This window comes from Nesoenas mayeri (genome assembly GCF_963082525.1).
Source record: "Nesoenas mayeri genome assembly, chromosome: 1".
NCBI classification, from domain to species: Eukaryota; Metazoa; Chordata; class Aves; order Columbiformes; family Columbidae; genus Nesoenas; species Nesoenas mayeri.
The window spans coordinates 1,587,404-1,609,928 of record NC_137541.1 but is presented as its reverse complement, the minus strand read 5'-3'; the positions used below and the strand labels follow the sequence as shown (position 1 = coordinate 1,609,928).

The 22,525-nt window shown below is 48.1% G+C and overlaps 1 protein-coding gene across 1 annotated transcript in view; it reads right to left on the bottom strand.

The window, feature by feature from the left end:
- Window positions 1-22,525, bottom strand: part of AHCYL2 (adenosylhomocysteinase like 2) — a gene marked incomplete at its 5' end in the record, with an annotated part of 103,316 nt that overhangs the window by 6,302 nt on the left and 74,489 nt on the right. The window contains 8 exons of the mRNA XM_080356905.1: window positions 654-742; window positions 1,883-1,946; window positions 5,610-5,726; window positions 7,982-8,088; window positions 14,569-14,663; window positions 15,628-15,730; window positions 16,902-17,002; window positions 17,651-17,794. Coding sequence (XP_080213031.1) covers window positions 654-742; window positions 1,883-1,946; window positions 5,610-5,726; window positions 7,982-8,088; window positions 14,569-14,663; window positions 15,628-15,730; window positions 16,902-17,002; window positions 17,651-17,794 — 820 coding nt within the window. The remainder of the gene's footprint in view (window positions 1-653; window positions 743-1,882; window positions 1,947-5,609; window positions 5,727-7,981; window positions 8,089-14,568; window positions 14,664-15,627; window positions 15,731-16,901; window positions 17,003-17,650; window positions 17,795-22,525) is intronic.

The window sequence follows — 22,525 nt, the reverse complement described above, 5'->3', positions numbered from 1 at the left end:
GTGATAGCTTGCTGTTAGGAAGAGGCTGCGGGTTTAATAAGGCTGCGGGTGTTTTTGGGACTCTGCATTCCCAGCCACGTCCCATCACGCACCTCGGGATGTGGAAGCCGCATCTCTGCACCAAAACCACCTTTATTTGCAGGAAACAAGTATAATGATGGGTATAATTACAAGGTGTCCATGCAAGGGGAGAGCCGTGTGTGTTCAGCCCTGTGTCAGGCTCCTGGTGTTAGCAAGGAGAGGTTCGTGAAGCAAAAGTGACACAAAAACCAAAACACTCTTTGGGTGAGGTGTGGACACAGCGCAGTAAAGCCCGACTTTGCTCTCCAAAGGCCGCAGTTCACGCCCAACACCCTTACGAGCCACATAATGTAAATCTTTCGAGCCATCATGGTAAATTCTTTCAAGCCAGATCATTAAACTCTTTCAAGCCATGTTGTTAAACTCTTTTAAGCCATATCGTTGAAGTCTTGGCCACTGTGGTTACGATGATGCAGACTGGGACGTGGGATATAGATAAATTGGGTGATGCTTTAGTGCAGGAAGCCTTTCCTGGCTGGAGGGACCGTTGCTGAGTTGTGGTTCTCCTGGGAAAAGTAATAATTAAAAAAAAAAGCCTAAAGAAGCAGCTGGGCTTGTTGCAAACTGCTTACCAGGCCTGCAGGGCACAGATGGGATCGATCTCTGTGACATACACTATGGAGCCCATGGCCTTCAGAGCAGCGCAGCAGCCCTTTCCAACCTGGGGAGGGAGAAGAGAATCGGAGAATCACCCGATCATTTGGGTTGGGAAAGACACTCAAATCATGGAGTCCAACCATAACCTAGCCCTGTCCCTGCCCCTTGTCCTGAGAACCTCATGTCCGTCTGTCCAGCCCTCCAGGATGGTGACTCCAGCACTGCCCTGGGCAGCCTGTTCCAATGCCCCACAGCTCTGGTTGTCCGTTCTCAATTTTGGGGTGCATGAAACTCCTGAATGTGGAGTAAACTAGGACCTGGTTAGGCCAAGCTTAGCTGAGAGAGGTACTGAGAAATATAGAAGTGTTTCTAATTTCAGTCCCCGTCCCAGCACAATGAGAGATTACGCTTATCTCAGGGCGGGCTGAAGAGCCTCTTGTAACCTTTACTCTATTTAGGAAGCTTAATGGTTTAATCTCCAATGGTTAACGAGCTTTAACCTTTACACAGCATACAGGGTGCCGCCCTCAGGAATGGTTCGATGACCAAGCTTTCCCAAAAATGTGATTTCATAGGAGTAAATTGTCCGATTGCAGCTCTTTGGAAAAGAAGAGTCCCAGTACAGCCCCTGCAGCACAGCCCATCGTAACTGGCGTTAACTGGTCCCGACAAGAACTGCCGAGGGGTGAATATCCCCATCCTTGAGAGAGGATGATGATTCCATTTTGGGGTGAAATCACAGGGGTGAGCCAAAATTAATTGATGGGTTTTGGCGACCATTCAGCATGCAACACTGCGGCTGCACAGAACATCTGCAGGGCTCAGCATCTGGATATGTTCATATTATATTATAGAGAATATAATATGTAATAGAAATATGACGTGTAAATATACTAGATAAATTATATATAGATATAATAGATAAGCATAGTATTAATATATGATGTATTAGCATCTGAATATTGAAAGATATTAAGACTATTTAACAGTCATGCGTTTTAAGATTCAGGTTTGGTGTTTGTTTCATACTAAAGAAATATACTGGAAATGAAGAAAATCTTTGGTTTTGGTAAAAGCGCCGGGTCTGAAGCCGCCTGCGGATGCACAGAACGGGCAGCAGGACGGAGGAGCCCGGGGACACAGCCGTGCAAGGGACGCGCTGATTCCACGCACAGCGCCCGCCTGGGGATCACGAAGCTCTTACCTCCCCGTAGCCACAAACCACCACCTGCTTTCCTCCAAACATCATGTCTGTTGTTCTTTTAAGGCTAAAAAATAAAAAGGAAAGAAAAAAAATCAATTCTGTGTGCAGAAAAGACCCAAAGGGCACCTAAAAAAATGCCTTTTTCCTTCTATAAGGGTGGGTGCTACCAGTGAAATGCAACAAAGGGGAAGGGTTTGGGGTTTGGATCCCTTTTTGTTGTGTTTTTTTGTGGGATCTGGTTGGTTTAGCACTCCAGAAATATTTAAAATGTTTTCAATAAATATTATTTTCTTAATTTCTCTTTTTTTTAAGTCTAATTCCCCCTCAGAAACAACTACAGAGGAGCAGGAAGGTGGTAATTCACTGCCAGAATCCCACAAGCACAGCTCTCCTTTCCACTCGCTTTCCTTCTGGTTTCCCCCCAAGAGTGTCCTACATTCCGGGCTATTTTTAGCACACGAGTAAATAGGTTAGCAGCGCAGGGAAGGTGAAATTCCCTTACATTTCCCACCGAATTTCGATCAAAACCACAGCAGATTTAATCGCATCTCCGCTCGGATTTCTCTTGGCCCAGTTTGAGATGCCTGGGCCGAACTTCAGTGCCAGCGTACCTCCCCATAAGGCCCGTCAGACATCACAGGTGAAGACAACAGGATAAAGAAGATTTTTGTAAAGATTTTAAATGTTTCTGAGCCACTGACAGCAACTGCTGCACATGGAACACGGAGCTGAAAGTTGAGTCCTCAGACTTAAAATATGGGGGCGACTCTTGACCCCCCGACAACAGAGGCTGCCTTGAACCCAATGACCACAGAGCAGACATGGCCGTAATAAAGCTAAAAGGGCTACTTAATTAGAAGAATTACTTCATCAAGATGTTTTCATGGAATCACAGAAGAGTTTGGGTTGAAGGGACCTTCAAAGCTCCCCCAGTACCCCCCCTGCCATGAGCAGGGACATCTGCACCAGCTCAGGTTGAGGAAGTTGAGATGGGGTTGAAGTTGGGTCAAGGAGGTTAAAGAGGTTGAGGTTGAGTGGGGGAAGGTTGAGTTGAAGAGGTTGAGGTTGGGTTTGTAGCATCTTGGAAGGGTTTGGGTTGGAAAGACCTTCAAAGCTCCCCCAGTTCCCCCCCTGCCATGAGCAGGGACATCTTCACCAGCTCAGGTTGCTCAGACCCCGTCCAGCCTGGCCTGGGATGTCTCCAGGGATGGTTCAGCCACCACCTCTCTGGCCAGCCTGGGCCAGGCTCTCACCACCCTCATTTATCTCATTATTACTTCTAGCAAAGCCCAGTTAGCGACACTTTGCATCTTGGATTACGCTGCTCCACATCTCAGCTTCACAGGTTGTACATATTTTGGAGATCTGCTGCTGATTTTGATTGAACTTGTCCAGTTTTGGTGGACAGGAAGAGCAAGAACCACTGGCTGTCTTTAGTGTCAGGTTCTGCAATCATAGAATCATAATTTGGGCTGGAAAGGACCTTCAGAGGCCATTTAGTCCAACCCCTTGCAATGACAATAATAAAACATCTCGTTATGGAACAGCTGGATAACATCACATTGAAAGGGAGCCCAAAATTTAGTCTTTTGGAACAATGAGTGATGGAAATATGGAGCTGGACACCACACCTGTTGCAGATCACCCCGGGAAGTATATTGGGTGGTTCGGTAACTCACATGGCACCTGCACACGTTCTAAAGATCATCCTCTGGATTTGGACACAGAGGTTTTACAAAGTCTTCTTCACTTCTCCTGGCCGAAGATGACCACTACCTAGAAGTCCATTTCAAAACTGAGGAGATAAATGAAGCACTTCACTACAAATCCAACAAAATTTGGGAAAAAAGATGTGAGAGGAGACCCTGTGATCACCTATGTTGGGTCTCCAGATCCTCTGCCAGATGGAAGGCAGCGGTAGCACAGATGAACATCAATGGCCAGATGGACTTGATTAAACAGGAGACATTTCTACGTCAGCAAGGAACCAAGAACTGCAGATCTCAAGACTTCTTTAATCTTTAAGCCACTCCAAGTCGTCAACACATAAAAAGTCTATTCTCTCGAAGTCTTCTCCATGGAGGGCTCCTCCTCTGCACCACGAGCAAGCTTTCCTCCGGTGTTCATCTCATCAGCATCAATGTGCATCTGGAAAGTCCAATTTGTCCTTGATTCTGCACTTACTTGTCTGCTGGGACTATAATATGTCATAGTCTGAACTGTAAGAGTAAAACTTGTCCTAATCTCGCTTGGCTTTGACAAAATTTGGCAGCAGGGATGGTGGGGACATGAACACCCAATTCCATCAGAATACATTTTAGAGAAGAGAGGAAAAAAAAGATCCCTGAGATTGACACCCTCTCTAGATCACAGCTTCAAGCGTTTCACTCTGCATCTCAAGCCCAACAGTCTCAGAAGATCCATCGTGTTCCCGGTGCCCACGTATTCGTCAGCGGCTGATTCCCGTCCAACCCTAAAAACCACAGCACGGTGGGGACGCTGCAGCGCTGCCCCCAGTCCCACCGTCCTGCTGGGGACAGGGAGCACAGAGGGACGCAAACACGGCTCCTTGCTCACATGGCTGTGAATCCTGCAGGATCGGGGTTCAGTCAGTCAAGTCTACGCTTCAGACACGTAACTGTTACAGCACAAAGTCTTGCTCTGCCACAACCTCTTTGGTTTTCTTTCTTTTGGTTTATTGTTTATTCACACGAAAGGATGAAAAAATGAAACTAGAAAGGCCAAACTGGGTTGTGATGAAGCAGTTGCTTGACAACACGGATTCATAGAATCATTTTGGTTGGAAAAGGCCTCCAGGTTCATAGAGTCCAACCATAACCTGCCCTTGGCATTGCCCCATGTCCTGAGAACCTCATGTCTGTCTGTCCAATCCTCCAGGGATGGTGACTCCAGCACTGCCCTGGGCAGCCTGTTCCAATGCCCCACAGCCCTTTGGGGAAGAAATTGTTCCCACATCCAACCTCAACCTCCCCTGGCGCAACTTGAGGCCGTTTCATCTCGTTCTGTCATCACCCTGAGAGCACAAAGGTTCGTTGAGCTCCCTTGAAGGGCACTGGGATGTAAGTGCCTTCTATCACTATGGCTGATAAACCACCTGATGTTGGGAAAAGAGAAGACATTCTTTCCACAAAAAGAGGAGCAGTAGCAGAATTTAAGTGGTGTCCCATTCATACACGTAGCTGAGTTAAAAATACTGAATTTGGACTTCTAGAGATGCCGAGGTCTTCTCTGCAAGATCATTCCTAGAATCATAGAGCAGTTTGGGTTAAGGGACCTTCCCAGCTCCCCCAGCTTCCCCCCTGCCATGAGCAGGGACATCTTCACCAGCTCAGGTTGCTCAGAGCCCCGTCCAGCCTGGCCTGGGATGTCTCCAGGGATGGTTCATCCACCACCTCTCTGGCCAACCTATTCCAGTATTCTCCGACAAACAGAAGATTCCATGTTTGTTTTCTGGTGTGCATTGGAGAGCTTTACATACAATTGTACAAATAAGTCTTAGGACCTTCTGAGCCGGTCTCAAAATGCCTTGCAGATAGAAATAACATGGACCAGAGGTGATAAAGGGTCTTTGCTCTCCTCTGACAGATCAATTGATCTAAAATGACCTAAAGTGGCAGGAAGGAGGGACCCACTGAGACAGTTCCCCGTGGGGTCTGACACAACGTGAGCAAGGGACACGGCCCCGTTTGGGTGGCCACGCGCGTACCCGTCCAGGATGGACTCTCTGCAGCAGTACAGGTTGTCAAACTTCTGCTTCGTGACCGAGTCGTTGACATTCATGGCTGGGACGCAGAGCTTTCCCGCTTTGGACAACTGGTACAGCCTGTCACAAATACGGGAAGAAAGAGATGATCAATGGAAAAATATTTTCCTACACTCTACTGTTGGGTGCTCTTGAGACCTTGTTTAGTTGGAGTAAGCGGTGCCCACCTAGAGGGTCAAAAATAACCTTTTACCAGGAGCTCATTTTGGGAGAAATAACACACAGAATCACAGAATCACAGAATCACAGAATCACTGGAAGGGCCCTGGAAAGCTCATCCAGTGCAATCCCCCCATGGAGCAGGAACACCCAGATGAGGTTACACAGGAAGGTGTCCAGGCGGGTTGGAATGTCTGCACAGAAGGAGACTCCACAACCCCCTGGGCAGCCTGGGCCAGGCTCTGACACCCTCACCCCCAACAAGTTGCTTCTCCTCTTTCAGTGGAACCTCCTGTGTTCCAGTTTGCACCCACTGCCCCTTGTCCTGTCCCTGGTTGTCACCAGCAGAGCCTGGCTCCATCCTCCTGACACTGCCCCTTTCCATATTGATCCCCAGCAATGAGTCCCCCCTCAGTGTCCTCTTGTCCAGCTCCAGAGCCCCAGCTCCCTCAGCCTTTCCTCACACGGGAGATGCTCCACTCCCTGCAGCATCTTGGTGGCTGCGCTGGACTCTCTGCAGCAGTTCCCTGTCCTGCTGGAACTGAGGGGCCACAGCTGGACACAAGATTCCAGGTGTGGTCTCCCCAGGGCAGAGCAGAGGGGCAGGAGAACCTCTCTGGCCTACTGACCACCCCCTTCTAACCCACCCCAGGTCCCATTGGCTTCCTGGCCACAAGGGCCCAGTGCTGGTTCATGGTCACCCTGCTGTCCCCAGGACCCCCAGGTCTCTTTCCCCTACGCTGCTCTCTAATAGGTCATTCCCCAACTTATACTGGAACCTGGTCACTTGTCCTTCCCCAGACATTTGTACCCATTTCCCACTCCTACTGAAGAACCACCAGGCTGGCAACACACATTTCACAAAAATGTCAAATAGCAGATTAGAAGGTGCTCTAGACGCCATGTGCCTCATAACCGCTGATACTACGACCACCCTCTGATGTCCTCAAAAGGATAAACCCCCAAATCCTGCTTCAGATCACAAAAGATGAGGGTTCTTGTAACTTATCAAGCTCTTACAGCTCAAGTAGGAATGGCCACAGAGGGTAAGACTCGCAGCAACACGAAGCTGCTGCAACCACACCTGCAGTAAAACATCCCTCTGAAGAGCAGCAGGAGTGTAACCACCACGATGTCGAACAAGAAGCAATCAGGCTGGAGAAGACCCCAACCTGACCTGCTTCTGAGAACACACTGAGCTCAGGGTAGCACCAAAACCACTGCAAATGAATTTAAACACTACACTGCGGCTCTAAAGAGAATCTGGAAATCACCTCCCACTCCAGAGCTTGGGCAGGAGAACCTGCTCCCTCAGTCAGGCTCTACAAACCACCTCTGGGCCTGTGGACCACTTCATTCTTGCACATCTGCTTTGTTCTTGCACATCTGCTTTGTTCTTGCACCTCTCTTGCACCCAAATAGGGAATGATTCCTGATGCTAAAAATGTTATCGGGTCCTTTTCTTGACCCCACTGGCTGCAAACTCTCGGTCAGCTCTGAGCGCCGCAGCCAAGCTTTTCTCCCTGCAAAAATAAAGAAAAGAGCAGAGTCTGCTGCTCTTCTCCTCAGTCCGATGTTTTCTGTTACCCGTGATATGATTAACACCACCAGAAGAGCATCTTTGATGTCTCTCTGCACCCTGGGAGCCACTTCTCCTATCACAATTCTGCTTCTGCTGCAGGTCGATGGATGTGAGTCCATCATATTTTCCCTTTCCAGACTCCCACCCCAACTAGAGATTCAATTCCTCTTCCCGAATCTCACTTCTTCCCATAGATGTAGTTTAGGATGGCGCTTTTGACCCTCCTTTCTTGTGTGACACCCTCATCCCTTCCTTTTTTCATCTGCAAAACGAGGTGAGATGATCATTGTCCCTGTTTCCCAGGTGGGAAACCAAGACCCTGTGCACTTTTCCCACCCACCCAATGGGCAGTAGGTGATTCTGCTCCTTGTCTGAAATTCAGAGCAGTAGTTCCAAGTTGCTTTCACTAGACGAGAAATTTAAAACAGTTCTTATGGCAAAGCCAAGCCCAAGCTGAAGGAAAACCACAAGGGAGGTTCAACATGCAGTTGAGTCTGTGGCATCTTTTGTTGCTGGTGCCCTGAGGTGTTTTGTGCAAACATCTCCGCGCTCACAGTGCAGCCTGTCCCGGTACCTGTGGACACCGGTCACACTCTCCTCCACTATCCCCTTGATCTTCTTAAACATGTTGGGGTATTTCTTGTAAATCCAGTGAGTGAGATCTCCTCCGTCATCCAAGATCTGTAGGAAAAAGAACCACAAGGTCACCGCTCTGGAGATGCAGCGAGGCTTGCTGACCCCAAAGGGGGATAAAGCACAGGCTCAAATCACTCCTAATCAAGCCCATATTTTGGCATCTCATTGTGACAGCTTAAGTGAGAGGACTCGACTGTTCAGAACAGGAAAGTGGCTTCATCGATGTTGTGCTGGAAAGGGAACGGGTCAGACAATCCCAACAGACCTTGATGTTCATGGCAAGGCCAGAGGAAACATGGAAAATTGCTGTGGAAGCTCCTCTCTCCGCATCCCCTAGAAGCACAGAAGGAAAAGCCTTTGAACCACACAGAGTCATCAGCTTTTCTAATGAGAGTGCTAATGGAGGAGGGAGGAGGAGGAGGGAGAAAGAGGAGGATGGAGAAGGAGAAGGAGGATGGAGGAGGAGGATGGAGGAGGAGAAGGATGGAGAAGAAAGAGGATGGAGGACGAGTATGGAGAAAGAGGAGGATGGAGAAGGAGGATGAAAGAATAGGAGGACAGAGGAGGAGGATGGAGAAGGAGGAGGATGGAGAAGGAGAAGGATGGAGAAGGAGGAGGATGGAGGAGGAGGAGGATGGAAGAAGAGGAGGATGGAGGAGGAGAAGGATGGAGAAGAAAGAGGATGGAGGAGGAAGATGGAGAAAGAGGAGGATGGAGAAGGATGAAGGAAGAGGAGGACAGAGGAGGAGGATGGAGAAGGAGGAGGTTGGAGGAGGAGGAGGATGGAGGAGGAGGAAGAGGATGGAGGAGGATGGAGGAGGAGGAAGAGGATGGAGGAGGATGGAGAAGGAGGAGGATGGAGAAGAAGAATGAAGGAGAAGGATGGAGGAGGAGGATGAGGGAGGAGAAGGAGGAGGGTGCAGAGCCACCAATGTCAATTATAACGCAACTGCACCATAAAACACTGTGTTAAAAATACTGAACCTTAGACACAACAACTTTGGGTGTCTGCCCATTTCTTCTGGCTTTGACCCTCAACCTCAGAACTACAAAACTCTTCTTTATCAGATCATGAGTCTCCTGAGCCACCCGTTTCCTCCTAATGACACATTTCAGGGGGGAGGAGAAAGCCTGAGACTTACTGCTTTAATAAAAACAGTAAAGACGAGGAAGTAAATGCGCCCTTTGAAAATGTGTTTTGGAAAGGACAGACATGAAAACAATTGAGTCACAGAAGTCTAAAACTCGCAGTGAGAAGAGGTGTCTCGGAGCTTGTCTGTTCTCTGCTGGTGCTACAATCATCCAACATATGGGAATACCTGGTAATGGCTTTGGACACGAATATCGTAACACCGCTGAAAGTCCAACACGTCCAGATACACCTTTGTGTGGGTTGATGTTATCTGGGTATTTTTGTGATGTTCTATAGTGTCACCGGAATAACCAAAGACTTTAAACCAAGGCTTATTTTTTACCCCTGTAAGTACAGAACCTCCGATAATCGCAGAAAACAGTGATAAACTGTGGAGTTTATTTGGAGACTCGGTGTTTGTGTCCTACGTACTTGTCTCTTAACAAACGCGGCCCCAGTCCCAAGCACTCCGGGGCATCCCCTGCTGCATCTCAACATGTGCCCAAGGAGAGTGCTGAGCAATAAACGCTTCAGAGAGGGACCCACTGGCGTGTCTGGGAAAGAAGACACAAGAAAAGGAAAAAGAACCCAAGCAGGTGCATTTCCCAGAGTCCTCTTGTCACCCAGGTGGCCTCAGGTGGCCCAAGCAAGGTGGGAAATGTGGCAACCCCCGTTAGACTCAGAATTAACAAAAAACAGGGAGCGGGTTTCACTGGGCGACAGGTGAAATGCCAAGGACTCATGCTGGTCGAGAGCATATTGCCCCATATTGTTATTATCATCATCATCATCCTTGTTGTATGCTCCCTACACCAACGTCAAAGACTTCTGACAACATCATCACCACCACCATCATCATCATCATCATCCTTGTTGTATGTTCCCTATGCCAACGTCAAAGAATTCTGACAGCATCATCACCACCACCATCATCATCCTCATTGTAGGTTTCCTACACCAACGTCAAAGACTTCTGACAACATCATCACCATCACCATCATCATCCTCGTTGTATGTTCCCCATGCCAATGTCAAAGACTTCTGAACAATATCACCATCATTATCATCACCATCATCCTCATCATCATCATTCTCTTTTCATGGTCCCTACACCAACATCAAAGACTTCTGATGGAATGATCATCATCATCCTCCTCTTTGTATGTTCCTCTCACCAACACCAAAGACTTCTGATGGAGTGATCATCATCATCCTCTTCTTTGCATGTTCCCTTCACCAGCACCAAAGACTTTGACTGCACCATCATCCTCCTCTTTGCATGTTCTCCACAACAACATCCAGGACTTCTGACTACACCATCCTCCTCCTCTTCCTCTTTGCATGTTCCCTACACCAATGTCCAAGACTTCTGACTGTCAAACAAGTCCTAGTAACCTACTGGTGGGGTGTGCAGGTGTCCTAAAATGCAGATGTCATACCCGGGCAGAAGCGCCTCTGTTCACTGGCCAGTGCTGGAGCTCAGCAGGGATCCTCTGGTGTACATGTCTTCAGTTCTCCACCAGTGTCTGCAGCCACCAAGAAGAACTGGACACTCCCACCGTGCTCCTGTGACAGAAACCCCATTGAGGGCACAAAGACGACGTTGCCGAGCTTTGTCACGACACGACGTGGTGGCTGCGCGGAGCCACCGCTCTGTCATGCGTGGGCAAAGAGCTGCTTGGAAATGCTGCGTTGAGGTTCTCCATGGGCATTGTCTCGGGCACGCTGTCAGGGACAGAACTCCGGATAACAGCTCCAGCCGTGAAACCAAAATTAAGTTGCCCTGAGAGGTGGTGGATGAACCATCCCTGGAGACATCCCAGGCCAGGCTGGACGGAGCTCTGAGCAACCCGAGCTGCTGAAGATGTCCCTGCTCATGGCAGGGGGGAACTGGGGGAGCTTTGAAGGTCCCTTCCAACCTAAACTTGCCTGTGATTCTATGATCACAACCTTTTTCTCTCTAAATTGTAGGATCTTCCACCGAAGATGAATGCTGCGTGTAGCAGCTGCTCTTCCACAAGTGTCTGGAGAACACATGGTGTCCTACCAGAGTAGAACACGTGTCTTCCACACAGACCCCGCTCCCCGGCGTCCCCGTGGACTTCAGATCCACCTGAAGTGGAGGCAGGTGAGGGTTAAGTGGGCTGAGCAGCTCCCTGGGCCAGCCGAGCTGGGCATTCAGCAGCCAGGCTCCCAGGACGTCTTCATTTCACTAATCCCCATTTAATAGGGCACATAATCCTCTTTCTAAGAGAATTCTGGGGGCTGGCAGTTTTCTTTTTCCTAGGAAGGCAGGAGACGGAAAAAAAACAAACAGCAAGTCAGCAGAGGAACTTTTATCTCAGAGAAGAGGATGCTGGAGTCTTCATGCCTGTAAAAACATCTTCCTGTCATCACCCCGAGCCTGCAGGGACGTTTCTTTTTGGAGGTGTGACCATGCCCCGACCCAAGCACCAGGAGATATCAAATCCTGCTCCTCTACCCTGAATTGTTATGATTTTTGACTGATCTGGTGTATCCATATCCCCTTGGTAGGTGTATCCATATCCCCTCGGTAGGTGTATCCATATCCCCTTGGTAGATGCATCCATATCCCCTTGGTAGATGCATCCATATGCCCTCGGTAGATGCATCCATATCCCCTTGGTAGATGCATCCATATCCCCTCGGTAGGTGTATCCATATCCCCTTGGTAGATGCATCCATATCCCCTCAGTAGATGCATCCCTATCCCCTCAGTAGATGCATCCATATCCCCTCGGTAGGTGTATCCATATCCCCTCGGTAGGTATATCCATATCCCCTTGGTAGATGTATCCATATCCCCTTGGTAGGTGTATCCATATCCCCTCAGTAGGTGTATCCATATCCCCTCAGTAGGTGTTTCTCTCAGTGCTTTTCTCTCCAATTAATAATTCCACGTTGCCATCTGCCAACAAACATCTCACCCTGTCCCCTTCCAACTCTGTTGGGTCAACAGTTGATACCGTGGAGCTGATCTCGCTAAGAACAAGCTGATTAAAATGAGCCAGGATCAGGTCAAAACACGGCTGGAAATAACTCACTGCAGAAAAGGGGTGGTGAGAACACCAGGAGGTGCTGGGAAGGCATGGTCAGAGGTGGCGTTGAAATGCTCCGCTGGCAGCGCGGTCCTGGATCACTTTTTGTTATAAAGGAAGCCAAACCAAACCCTCAGTCCTGCAGACACAGTATTTTTCAGAAAATACTAATAATAAGAAAAAAAGAGGCATTCCTGTCCAAGCTGAGCACTCCTCTCAAGGTCGGTGATTCCCATCAGAAAACACAAGGTATCTATTTTTTGGAGACTCTCGGTATTCATAGCTACCTGTCCTCATGGACTAACGCTACACAGAAGCCCAAATATTGAATATTCTGATTTTGGGGCTGTAAGACACCCCTATTTATTTGCAATTCAGCTCCATCACGCCTTGCAGTGCCTACCTGGACACGGGACTGGTGGGGCCAGCAAAGCAACTCCTGGGTGTATTTCACGCCCTGATTTTGGGTCATTGTGGCGTACAGAAACCTGCTCAAATCTGACCCATTTTGCTTTCTCTGAAGTAGAACAGTGATTGCACTTCTCTTCTGATTGCACCACAGCACGGAGCGCCGCACAGAACACCTTCAAAGCGCCGCAGGACCGCTAATGAGCATCGAAGACGTTGAAAGGTGTCGGTGGTATTTTGTTGATGGGAAGAGACGAGAAGACAAGAGACGATTCTTCACCCTGAGGGTGGTGAGACGTGGAATGGGCTGCCCAGAGGAGCTGTGGATGCCCCATATCTGGAAGGGTTCATGGTCAAGCTGGATGAGGATTTGGGCAACCTGAGCTGGTGAAGATGTCCCTGCCCATGGCAGTGGCACTGAGTGGTCTTTAAGGTGCATTCAACCCAAACCACTCTACGTCTCAATGAAAAGAGGTCAAATTTGGATTTATACCAAGGTGATGGGCTGCCAGGGGCAGCAGCTCAGGCTCGGTCCTACAACCCGAGGACATTATCTCCTTGATTTGAGATATTGAGGAAAATAGTCTCAACAGGAGAGATAAAACATGACGCACGGTCTGAAAAGCTGCCACGAGCAAAGGGCGCAGAGCAGGTTCATCTCGCTTCAGCCCCGAGACTGGAGGTACCAGAGAGGATAATCTTGTCTTGCTTCTTTGCCCAACTTTGCCAGCTCCTCTCTTCTGAAATAACTGTATGAAGATCCTTTCCACACCTGATCTTCACCCAGTGCCCAGCGTCCTATTTCTGGCCTCTAAAACCATGGACCTCCAAAATTAGGCATGCAAATCTCCAGGAACCGCTAGATCTGAGGCATTTGGGGCTCCCCAGTAATTATTTCTGTCCTCCAGAAGCAGGTCTGAAAATACACCGATAGATACAGACGCGTCGCAGAATCAAGAGGTCTGAGGAGATCCAATATGCATTTTCTGCTACGTTCTTCAATCACTGACATTTTGGATGGGAAATTATTCCTCCAAGAGGAGAAGAAAGCAGCAACCACGTCTAGACTCGTAGCTTGGGGGCGGATTTTTGATGAAGGTGACAGTGAGGAATTGAGCAGCTGTCGACCGAGAGGGACAAAAAACCCACCTCAAACGGGCCGATACCGGCAAACAAACAATACAGACGCACTCCTGTCTTCCACCTTTGATTGCTTTTTCTCTAATTTAGATCATAAGCTCAAAACCTGTCGGAGGCATGATGAAAACAGCACTTCTGACAGCTGTAAATTATTCCGCTCACCTAGTTCAGGCTTCTCTGTTTTCCCTAGAAACAAGGGCGGAATAAATCAGCAAAGAGTGGAGCTGGGTTACCTCAGGTTATGTGTTCGTACATAAATCAGCTAAAAACCTCAATTTGTTCTGGAACAACAGGCCTAGATAAGAAAAATCACATTGACCAAAAGTGTGAATTTAATCAAATATGGTAAAATGGATGCAGCGCCTTTTCAGAACATACTGACTTTGAGTCGGTTTTTCCTGGCTAGATTGAATTAGTTTGGTTTAAACTGGAGCAAGCTGCTTTGGAAGCAAATTAAGCACCCAATAAACTCTGTACTAATGCACTAATGTACTACGCTTAATTAGAAAATCGTTAAACAACACCTTGCTTGGTAGGCAAGACCCACACGCAGAAGTTATTTAACCCACCTCCCTGACTTCACATCTATGAGATAAATGGATTCCCTGCATTGCGTAGTTAATTGTAAAGCACTTGGAAGGCAAGTGCTGTGTTAGCACCAAGCCTTAACCGCTAAGTTAGGTCTAAATTCAAGAGGAAAGCACAGACCAGCCCTAAACCCTCTTCCTTCTCTCCAGATGAGAGCCACCCGTGCCCCAGCACATTTCAGAGCTGGCCGCGTCTCACCATGTTGGGCTGCCACCCTTCGACGTTGACGCAGCGGTCGATGCACCACCAGAAGTCGTCTTCGGACTCTCCCTTCCAGGCGAAGACGGGGAACCCTGGCACAGAGAGGGAGATGGTGCTCAACCCCGTGCGCTGGGCGCTCCGCAGGCCGCGCTCCCCGCACCACTGCGCTCGTGCTTGCAATCTCATTGTTTTTCAACATCTACCTTCTAGAAGAAGCTTCAGAGATACATGGAAGACACACACACAAGGCAGCAGAGAGGACTCAGCTTTACCCTTCCTCATTTCTTCCTCTCCCCCAAGGAAAAGCTCTGTCCACCACATGAGAGGGCAACACCGTCTCAAAAATAACATTTATTTGCAAAATCAAGCTTTTCCTGCAAGTCAGATGACCTGCCTTCCTGTTAGGCACGTTATCCATAAATTGAACCAAATGTATTTTGACTCATGAGCAATTTGTAGACTTGTCAGTGATGGGTTAAGGGTTGGACTTGATGATCTTAAAGGTCTTATCCAACTAAAATGATTCTATGATAATTATTATTAAGCTTCAGTAAGCAAGAGCAGGTAACAGCCCAGCTGGTGGGTTTGGCTTCTTTTGGGTCTCCAGCTCTCATGGTCAAAGCCCTGACCTTACCCAGTATAATAAGATTTGAATTAAGGCATCTCCCAGTTGAGCAACAACAGGGACAGCTCTGTTTAGTGAATTACGTTCCCCGAAAATTCTCTCTTTCAGCCCTTTTAGGCAAAGTTATGACTCAAATTTCTAGAACCGAAATGAAATTTAGCTTAGTTTCTTCTAGCAAAATAACTTTCATGTTCACACAGCCCCGGCGGCCAATAACGTGCGTCACTGTCAGTTGTGCTACAGACTTTTACACTCTGGAGAAAAATCCTCCTAAGCTTTTTAGACCAATGGAAGGGATTGATCTGGTGCTGTTCAACTCCTACGGGTTTATTCTAAATCAAAGAAAATGAAGGGAAAAGTATAAGAGACGGTAAATGAGCTAAATATGATTGGACAGTAAGCAGAAAGAACAAAGGGGTGAAGGTTCCTACCGCTCTCGGCGAGGGCAGCGGCCACTTCGTTAAGGGTAGAGTAGATGTTGCAGGCAGCCCATCGGCACTGGGCGCCCAGCGCGCCCAGAGTCTCCATTAGAACCTGGATTTAAACAGAAAACATCAGAAAGAGCAACGCAAAGAGCGACATACAATGCAAAGAGCAACATACAATGCAAAGAACAACATACAATGCAAAGAACAACATACAATGCAAAGAGTGACATACAATGCAAAGAGCGACATGCAATGCAAAGAGCGACATGCAATGCAAAGAGCGACATACAATGCAAAGAGAGACATGCAAAGCAAAGAGTGATATACAATGCAAAGAGAGACATACAATGCAAAGAGCGACATGCAATGCAAAGAGCGACATGCAATGCAAAGAGCGACATACAATGCAAAGAGCGACATGCAATGCAAAGAGCGACATGCAATGCAAAGAGAGACATACAATGCAAAGAGCGACATACAATGCAAAGAGTGACATACAATGCAAAGAGCGACATACAATGCAAAGAGAGACATGCAATGCAAAGAGCGACATGCAATGCAAAGAGCGACATACAATGCAAAGAGTGACATACAATGCAAAGAGCGACATACAAAGCAAAGAACAACATACAATGCAAAGAGTGACATACAAAGCAAAGAGCAACATACAATGCAAAGAGCAACATACAATGCAAAGAACAACATACAACTGGGATTTTTATTTGCTATTTATGGGAACCTTCTGGGGCATCTGCAGTTGGTTTTAAGCAGCATCAGAGTTGCACAGGAAACAATTTTACAATCTTTTTTTTCTTTTTTTTTACAATTTAAAATGGATAGAGTAAGTAAAAACTTCACAGTATATTCCATACGCAGCATATATGTGTATGTGGGTGTATATAAATAGACATATATGCAGGTTGCACTCAGCAAAGTCCTAAATTTAATCAGGAGAAAGCTCTCCTGTCCCATATTTGGAAGATAAACCACAGCTCCTGAACTGCGTAACCTCACTGACCACTGACGCCCCCTTCTTCCTGCTCATACTATCCAGATAATTTGATTTCCTTAATTATCATCACACCATCTATAGGTATGAGCATCACATCGCCCTGAAGCACAGGCTCTGTTTATCTAGAAATGTTCATAAAATGGACAGTTCTCTTTATACTCGGTGTAAGGTGCTGGATGCAGGGACTGTATCTCTATATTAACTGCTCGGGGTCAGTTTTAGGGGCTAAGACATGAAAAGTCTCGGTCTGTAGTTTCCAGCTTACAGCTGTCTGCGCCGTGATGTGCGTGCAGCCCACGATCTTGGCCCCGGCCAGCGGCTTCTCCCCCTGCGCTCTCTTCCTCAAAGCCATCAGCGCCGGCATTTCTGAAACCAGAATAAAGCAATGGATAAACCCATCAACGCGACAGACAGAGGGACGAGCGCGGAAGAAACAGGCAGCGGCACTTGTCGCCCTGCTGGCTGGTACCGGGATGAAACAGGTCATGACACAGATGAAAAGGACCCGATAACCCTCTGAGGTCTTTCCCATCTCTTTAGGATGTAGCATCATCACATTTTTCAATTTCTACCCACGAATGCCCGGGTGAGGCTGCAGGAAAAGCTGCTCCAGGCTGAGGAGGCCGTGGGACTCGCTGCTCGGATCAGCCTCTCCAATATCCCTCCAATGACCTAAACACCGTGTTGCTTTTGCTGTGGGTTTTTGGAGACAATCGTGTCAAACCAAAGTTACCCAATTTATTTGATGGATTCTATATTTTCTCCTGGTTTTAACAAAATGCTTCTGACTCTAGAGTAGCGCTTCAGTAGCCGGTTGGTTGGAGCTACACAGTGTAACTCAATAACTCCTTTGCATCCCCAACGAATCCAGAAGAATTTCCCTATCATCTCTGACCAGAACGGAGTTGAGACATCACCAACATCCTGAACATCGAGAAGAGGATTTGGGGCAAGGAGGAGCCCCACGAGACAGCTTAGGATGACATGGAGCTTGAGGAACGCGCCCGCGTTTACCTTGTTCAGCAATTTCGATCTCCCGGCGCCCAAACTCCGCCTGTTTGATGTTCTTCACACAGAAGTCGCTGCTGCCTTTGGAGTTCTTCTGCTGCTTGTCGCGGGGGGAGGTCTCATCGTCAGAGCTGTCTGTGTACGAGGCGGCTGCAGGAACAGAAACAAGGTCAGAGACACAACCAAATATTCCCTAAAGCCTAAACCATCTGCAGCTGAAGGGCGCCAATGATCTGCTGGATGTGTCCATGGATGTTCTCCATGTCCATGGGCCAATTTCTTCCATCCTCAGCTGGGCCATTCTCCTCACAACCACCATTTCCCCACCATCAGTTTTTACCTACAATGACCTCCTCACTCTCATCTACCTCCACCCAACACCACGCTGGAGGGAATCAGCTCAAGCATCTCCGTGTCCTCCACAGACTCATCTCCTCATGCTTTGCAGCTCCTCTGCGGCCTTTTCCCACCTCTCTTCCCAAATCTCAAGCCTTTACCTCTCTAAAATAGCCAATAGAAACACCTATTAATGTTTTCAGCACTTCCAAAACATTAGGATTTGTAATTTAAGACAGGAGACCCTATTTAATTTTAAACAACAGCATGGTGGAGGCTGCTAGTTAATAATACTTCAGTTATAACTGGTGTTCCCAGCCCTTGGATTTGCTCCATTTCTACCTTCCTCAACAAGAGCAACGGCCACGAGTTGCTGCCGGGGAGGCTCATGTGTGCCATGTTCTCCTCTGGAATGTGCTCTAGTGTGGGAGACCAGACCTCTGTCATCTTCTAGGACCAGAACCCTGGTCAAAGCAACATGGACAGCTTGGAGACGAACTAGAAAACATCACTCGTCTTTCCTGTCCAGAAACAAAGCACCTGGAACGTGAAGCTCTTGGTTCAGCTGAGCTTCCTACCACCTCCTCCTCCTCCTCCTTCTGAAGTTTTAATCCAAGTCTTTTCTCTCCAGATCGTGTGGTTCTTCTAAAATGAACATGAGAACCTGGCATCCAATTATTTGTTCCAGCAGAAGAGGATGACCTTTGTAGAACAGCACTATCCATGAGAGCCTCAGGGAAGCTGGCCCATATTATGCATCACTAGGGAACAATGTGCAAATGTGAGGGCATCACACAAACCAGAGGAGGTTGAGGTTGGATGTGGGGAACAATTTCTTCCCCAAAGGGCTGTGGGGCATTGGAACAGGCTGCCCAGGGTGGTGGAGTCACCGTCCCTGGAGGGTTGGACAGACGGACATGAGGTTCTCAGTACATGGGGCAGGGACAGGGCTGGGTTATGGTTGGACTCCATGATCTTGAGGGGCTTTTCCAACCCAAATGGTTCTGTGATAGATGTGGACTGTATTCAGTTCTCATCAGCAATCCCCTTGGCCTTGGTTTAGAGGTGGACTTGGCAATGTTGGGTTAACGGTTGGACTCAACAATCTTAAAGGTCTTTTCCAATCAAAACGATTCTATGATTCTGTGATGACGAGCTCTCTTTCTTCCACAAGACCAGAAAAGAGCTGGTTGAATCTTTACCTAGGAAACATCGTATATTCAACCTCAACAGCTACCGGCTTTGGGTGACGTGTTGCTGTACATGTGAGATGGTTTCTCTCGCAGGCACGGCTTCCAAGAGGGAACGATCTACACCAAACACCCAAGGGATGTGTTCCACCCAACAGTCAGTGGGGATTCCTGACTTTCTCCCTCCAATTCCATGCCAAAGGAATTTGGTAACACAAAAGGTGAGCACTTCTTACCCAGTGTCCTAGCAAGAGTGACATGGTGGAACCCACCAGCGCTCCCAAAGAGCTGCAGCTTTCCAGAGGTGTCCAGACCTCAACTGAAGACTGAGACCAAGAACCCCTTCCGAGAACTTGCAGTAAAGCCCAACCACCCCTTCACCCAACCATTTTCATGCCAGAAAACCCAAAGCAAGGAGTTAAACCCTTCTCCCCAAGCACAGCCATGGGTTTGTCTCTCCTGCAGCGCCTAGCGAGCCGGTTACTTTCTCTTCTGGTGCCCGTGTAGAGCTTGAACGATGCCGATGAAAAGAAGCTTGGCACTGTCAGCGTGCCAGGCTCCCCGAGACCCGCTCGGGCCTTAATCCGCTTACGGAGGAGAATTATCGCATTGCTGACATTTCTCCGCAAAGGCTTCGTCCTCGGCGGGGTGCGAAAGGCAAGTCCGACCCTGCAAACAACGCGCCGATGGAAACGCTCTCTGAATTCATCTGCAAATCCCCCAGCGGCTCTTGGAGGACCGGGAGCCTGGCTTAGTAACAGAAAGAGCACCTTATGTAATAACGAGCTCCTGTCTATCAAGGGGTCTAGAAGGATTGATTAGTGAAAGGAGGATTATTTCCTTGAAGACAGCTAATCTGTGCCGAGGGTTCTGTAAAACCGTAGGTCTCGCTTCTGGGGGCTGAAAGTAATTGGTTTAAAACAAAAAAACCCACCTAGATAGTAGCCAGATTTTCACATGCTAATGGTTCTTTACTGTTACATATAAGAGTGCGTATAGCATTATTGTAATTAAATTGTCAGTGTGCAAATGGTTCTTTACTGTTACACACATATAACACATAAGGGTGCGCATGGCATTATTGTAATTAAATTGTCAGTGTGCAAATGGTTCTTTACTGTTACACACATATAACACATAAGAGTGCATAGAGCATTATTGTAATTAAATTGTCAGTGTGGTATAAAAACATACTAATATATACTAATATTGGCCTTGCTGTCCTATAAAATGAAAAACAAGTACAGAAAGGAAAGGATTCCTAGCACCTCTGATCTAGAAATACCCGGTTTATTGACGGGATATCTCCTAAATATCATCCCATAGAATCCGAATGTTGATTAATTAAACTTCATATCCGGGGTTGTTGCCCCATAGAGCCGTGTGGCTTTTTAATATAAATTATATTATTTCAACATGAAAACAGCAGCAGGTCCCGGGCGCTGTTATGGTAGGAAAATGTTGGGGGGAAGAGGAGACGCCTTCAGCCCACGTCCTAACCCAGCAAAGCCCAGCTCAGAGCCTAAACCCAGCAAAGTTTAGCTTGGCTTAATATTTTAGATGAGGATCCACACAGATCTGTGGTATTGGCATCGGTTTGGAAATAAACAGCCCCTGTTACAGCCTGGCGAAAAGGACAAAATCTGTTTCTGTCCTGCACAACCTTTGGAAAGTTATGAAACAGCAAGAGGATGAAGTCAATCGCCTTTAATTAAAGATATTACTGTTCTAATCCCATTCCAGCAGCCACATAATGTGTGTAATAAAAACAGAGTGCTTTAGTATTCAAATAGGAACCAGCTGCTCCCCAAAAATCTTTGTTTGGGCAGATAATAGAACTACCTGAGTTTCGCAGAAAGGGATAGAATAGTTGCTGAAATTCAAGTGATTCGACCATTTCAACCCCAAATGTCTTCTCAACCACAAAGCCGAGCTGAGGGGTTCCCTGGATCGCGGTAGCAGTGTCTCTGAGGATTTTTCATGAAATCACGGATGGTTTGGGTTGAAGGGACATTCAAAGCCCCCCAGTTCCCCCCCTGCCATGAGCAGGGACATCTTCACCAGCTCAGGTTGCTCAGACCCCGTCCAGCCTGGCCTGGGATGTCTCCAGGGACGGTTCATCCACCACCTCTCTGGCCAACCTGGGCCAGGCTCTCACCACCTTCATTTTTCCCATTATTCCGTATAGAAAAGCGTCACTAAGACACTTTGCATCTTGGATTACGCTGCTCCACATGCTGACCTTTGCAGATGGTACATATTTTGGAGACCAGCTGATGATTTTGACTGAGCTTGTCCAGTTTTGATGGGCAGGAAGAGCACGAAACCCCTGGTTGTTCACAGACACGCTGTTTCCGCATTCAGGCGTCCCTGTGTCACTCAAATGGCACCAGCACCTCGTCATCATTTTGGGCAGAGATGCTGGGACAACAGCCTTCCCACCAGCCACATCTCAGCAAAGAGTCACTTGGGTTTCACTCATTGCTTCCTCATGCCCATCACCTCTACAACCTCTGGAGTGTCCAAAGAAGAGCAACGGAGCTGGTGAGGGGCTGGAGCACAAGTGTGATGGAGCGGCTGAGGGAGCTGGGGGGTTCAGCTGGAGAACAGGAGCTGAGGGGAGACCTTCTGATCTCTGAACTGCCTGAAAGGAGCTTGGAGCCAGGGGGGTCGGGCTCTGCTCCCCAGGAACAAGCGCCAGGAGCAGAGGAAACGGCCTCAAGTTGCGCCAGGGGAGGTTGAGCTTGGATGTGGGAACAATTTCTTCCCCAAAGGGCTGTGGGGCATTGGAACAGGCTGCCCAGGGCAGTGCTGGAGTCACCAGCCCTGGAGGGCTGGACAGACGGACATGAGGTTCTCAGGACATGGGGCAGGGACAGGGTGGGTTATGGTTGGACTCCATCATCTTGAGGGTCTCTTCCAACCAAAATAATTATATGATTCTATGATTTATCCTGTCTGCTCCCAACGGGTTATGGCACGTACCATGACAAGACTGACACAAGAACACGGACGTTCCCTACAGCTTCAACAGTCAACACCTACAAGGACTTATCAGATGGGCACCAACTTCCGCTGTAGTTGTCACCTACACCCACCCTGGGACATAAAACAGGCGCGGGACTGGTGTCGGCTGCTGGGGCCGGCTGGTGTGGCACAGCTCGGCTCACACCCATCCATGGATGACATGGACATCCCTGTGTAAGCCCATGGGCTCTGTCCTTTCTTGCACACCACACACGCAGGTGGGATCTGGCCCAAAACACCCTCATCCAAGCAGATGCAGGTGGACAACCTTCAGATTTGATTTTCGGCCACGGGCTTTCAGTGTGCAGAAGGGGACTTGTCCATGGCC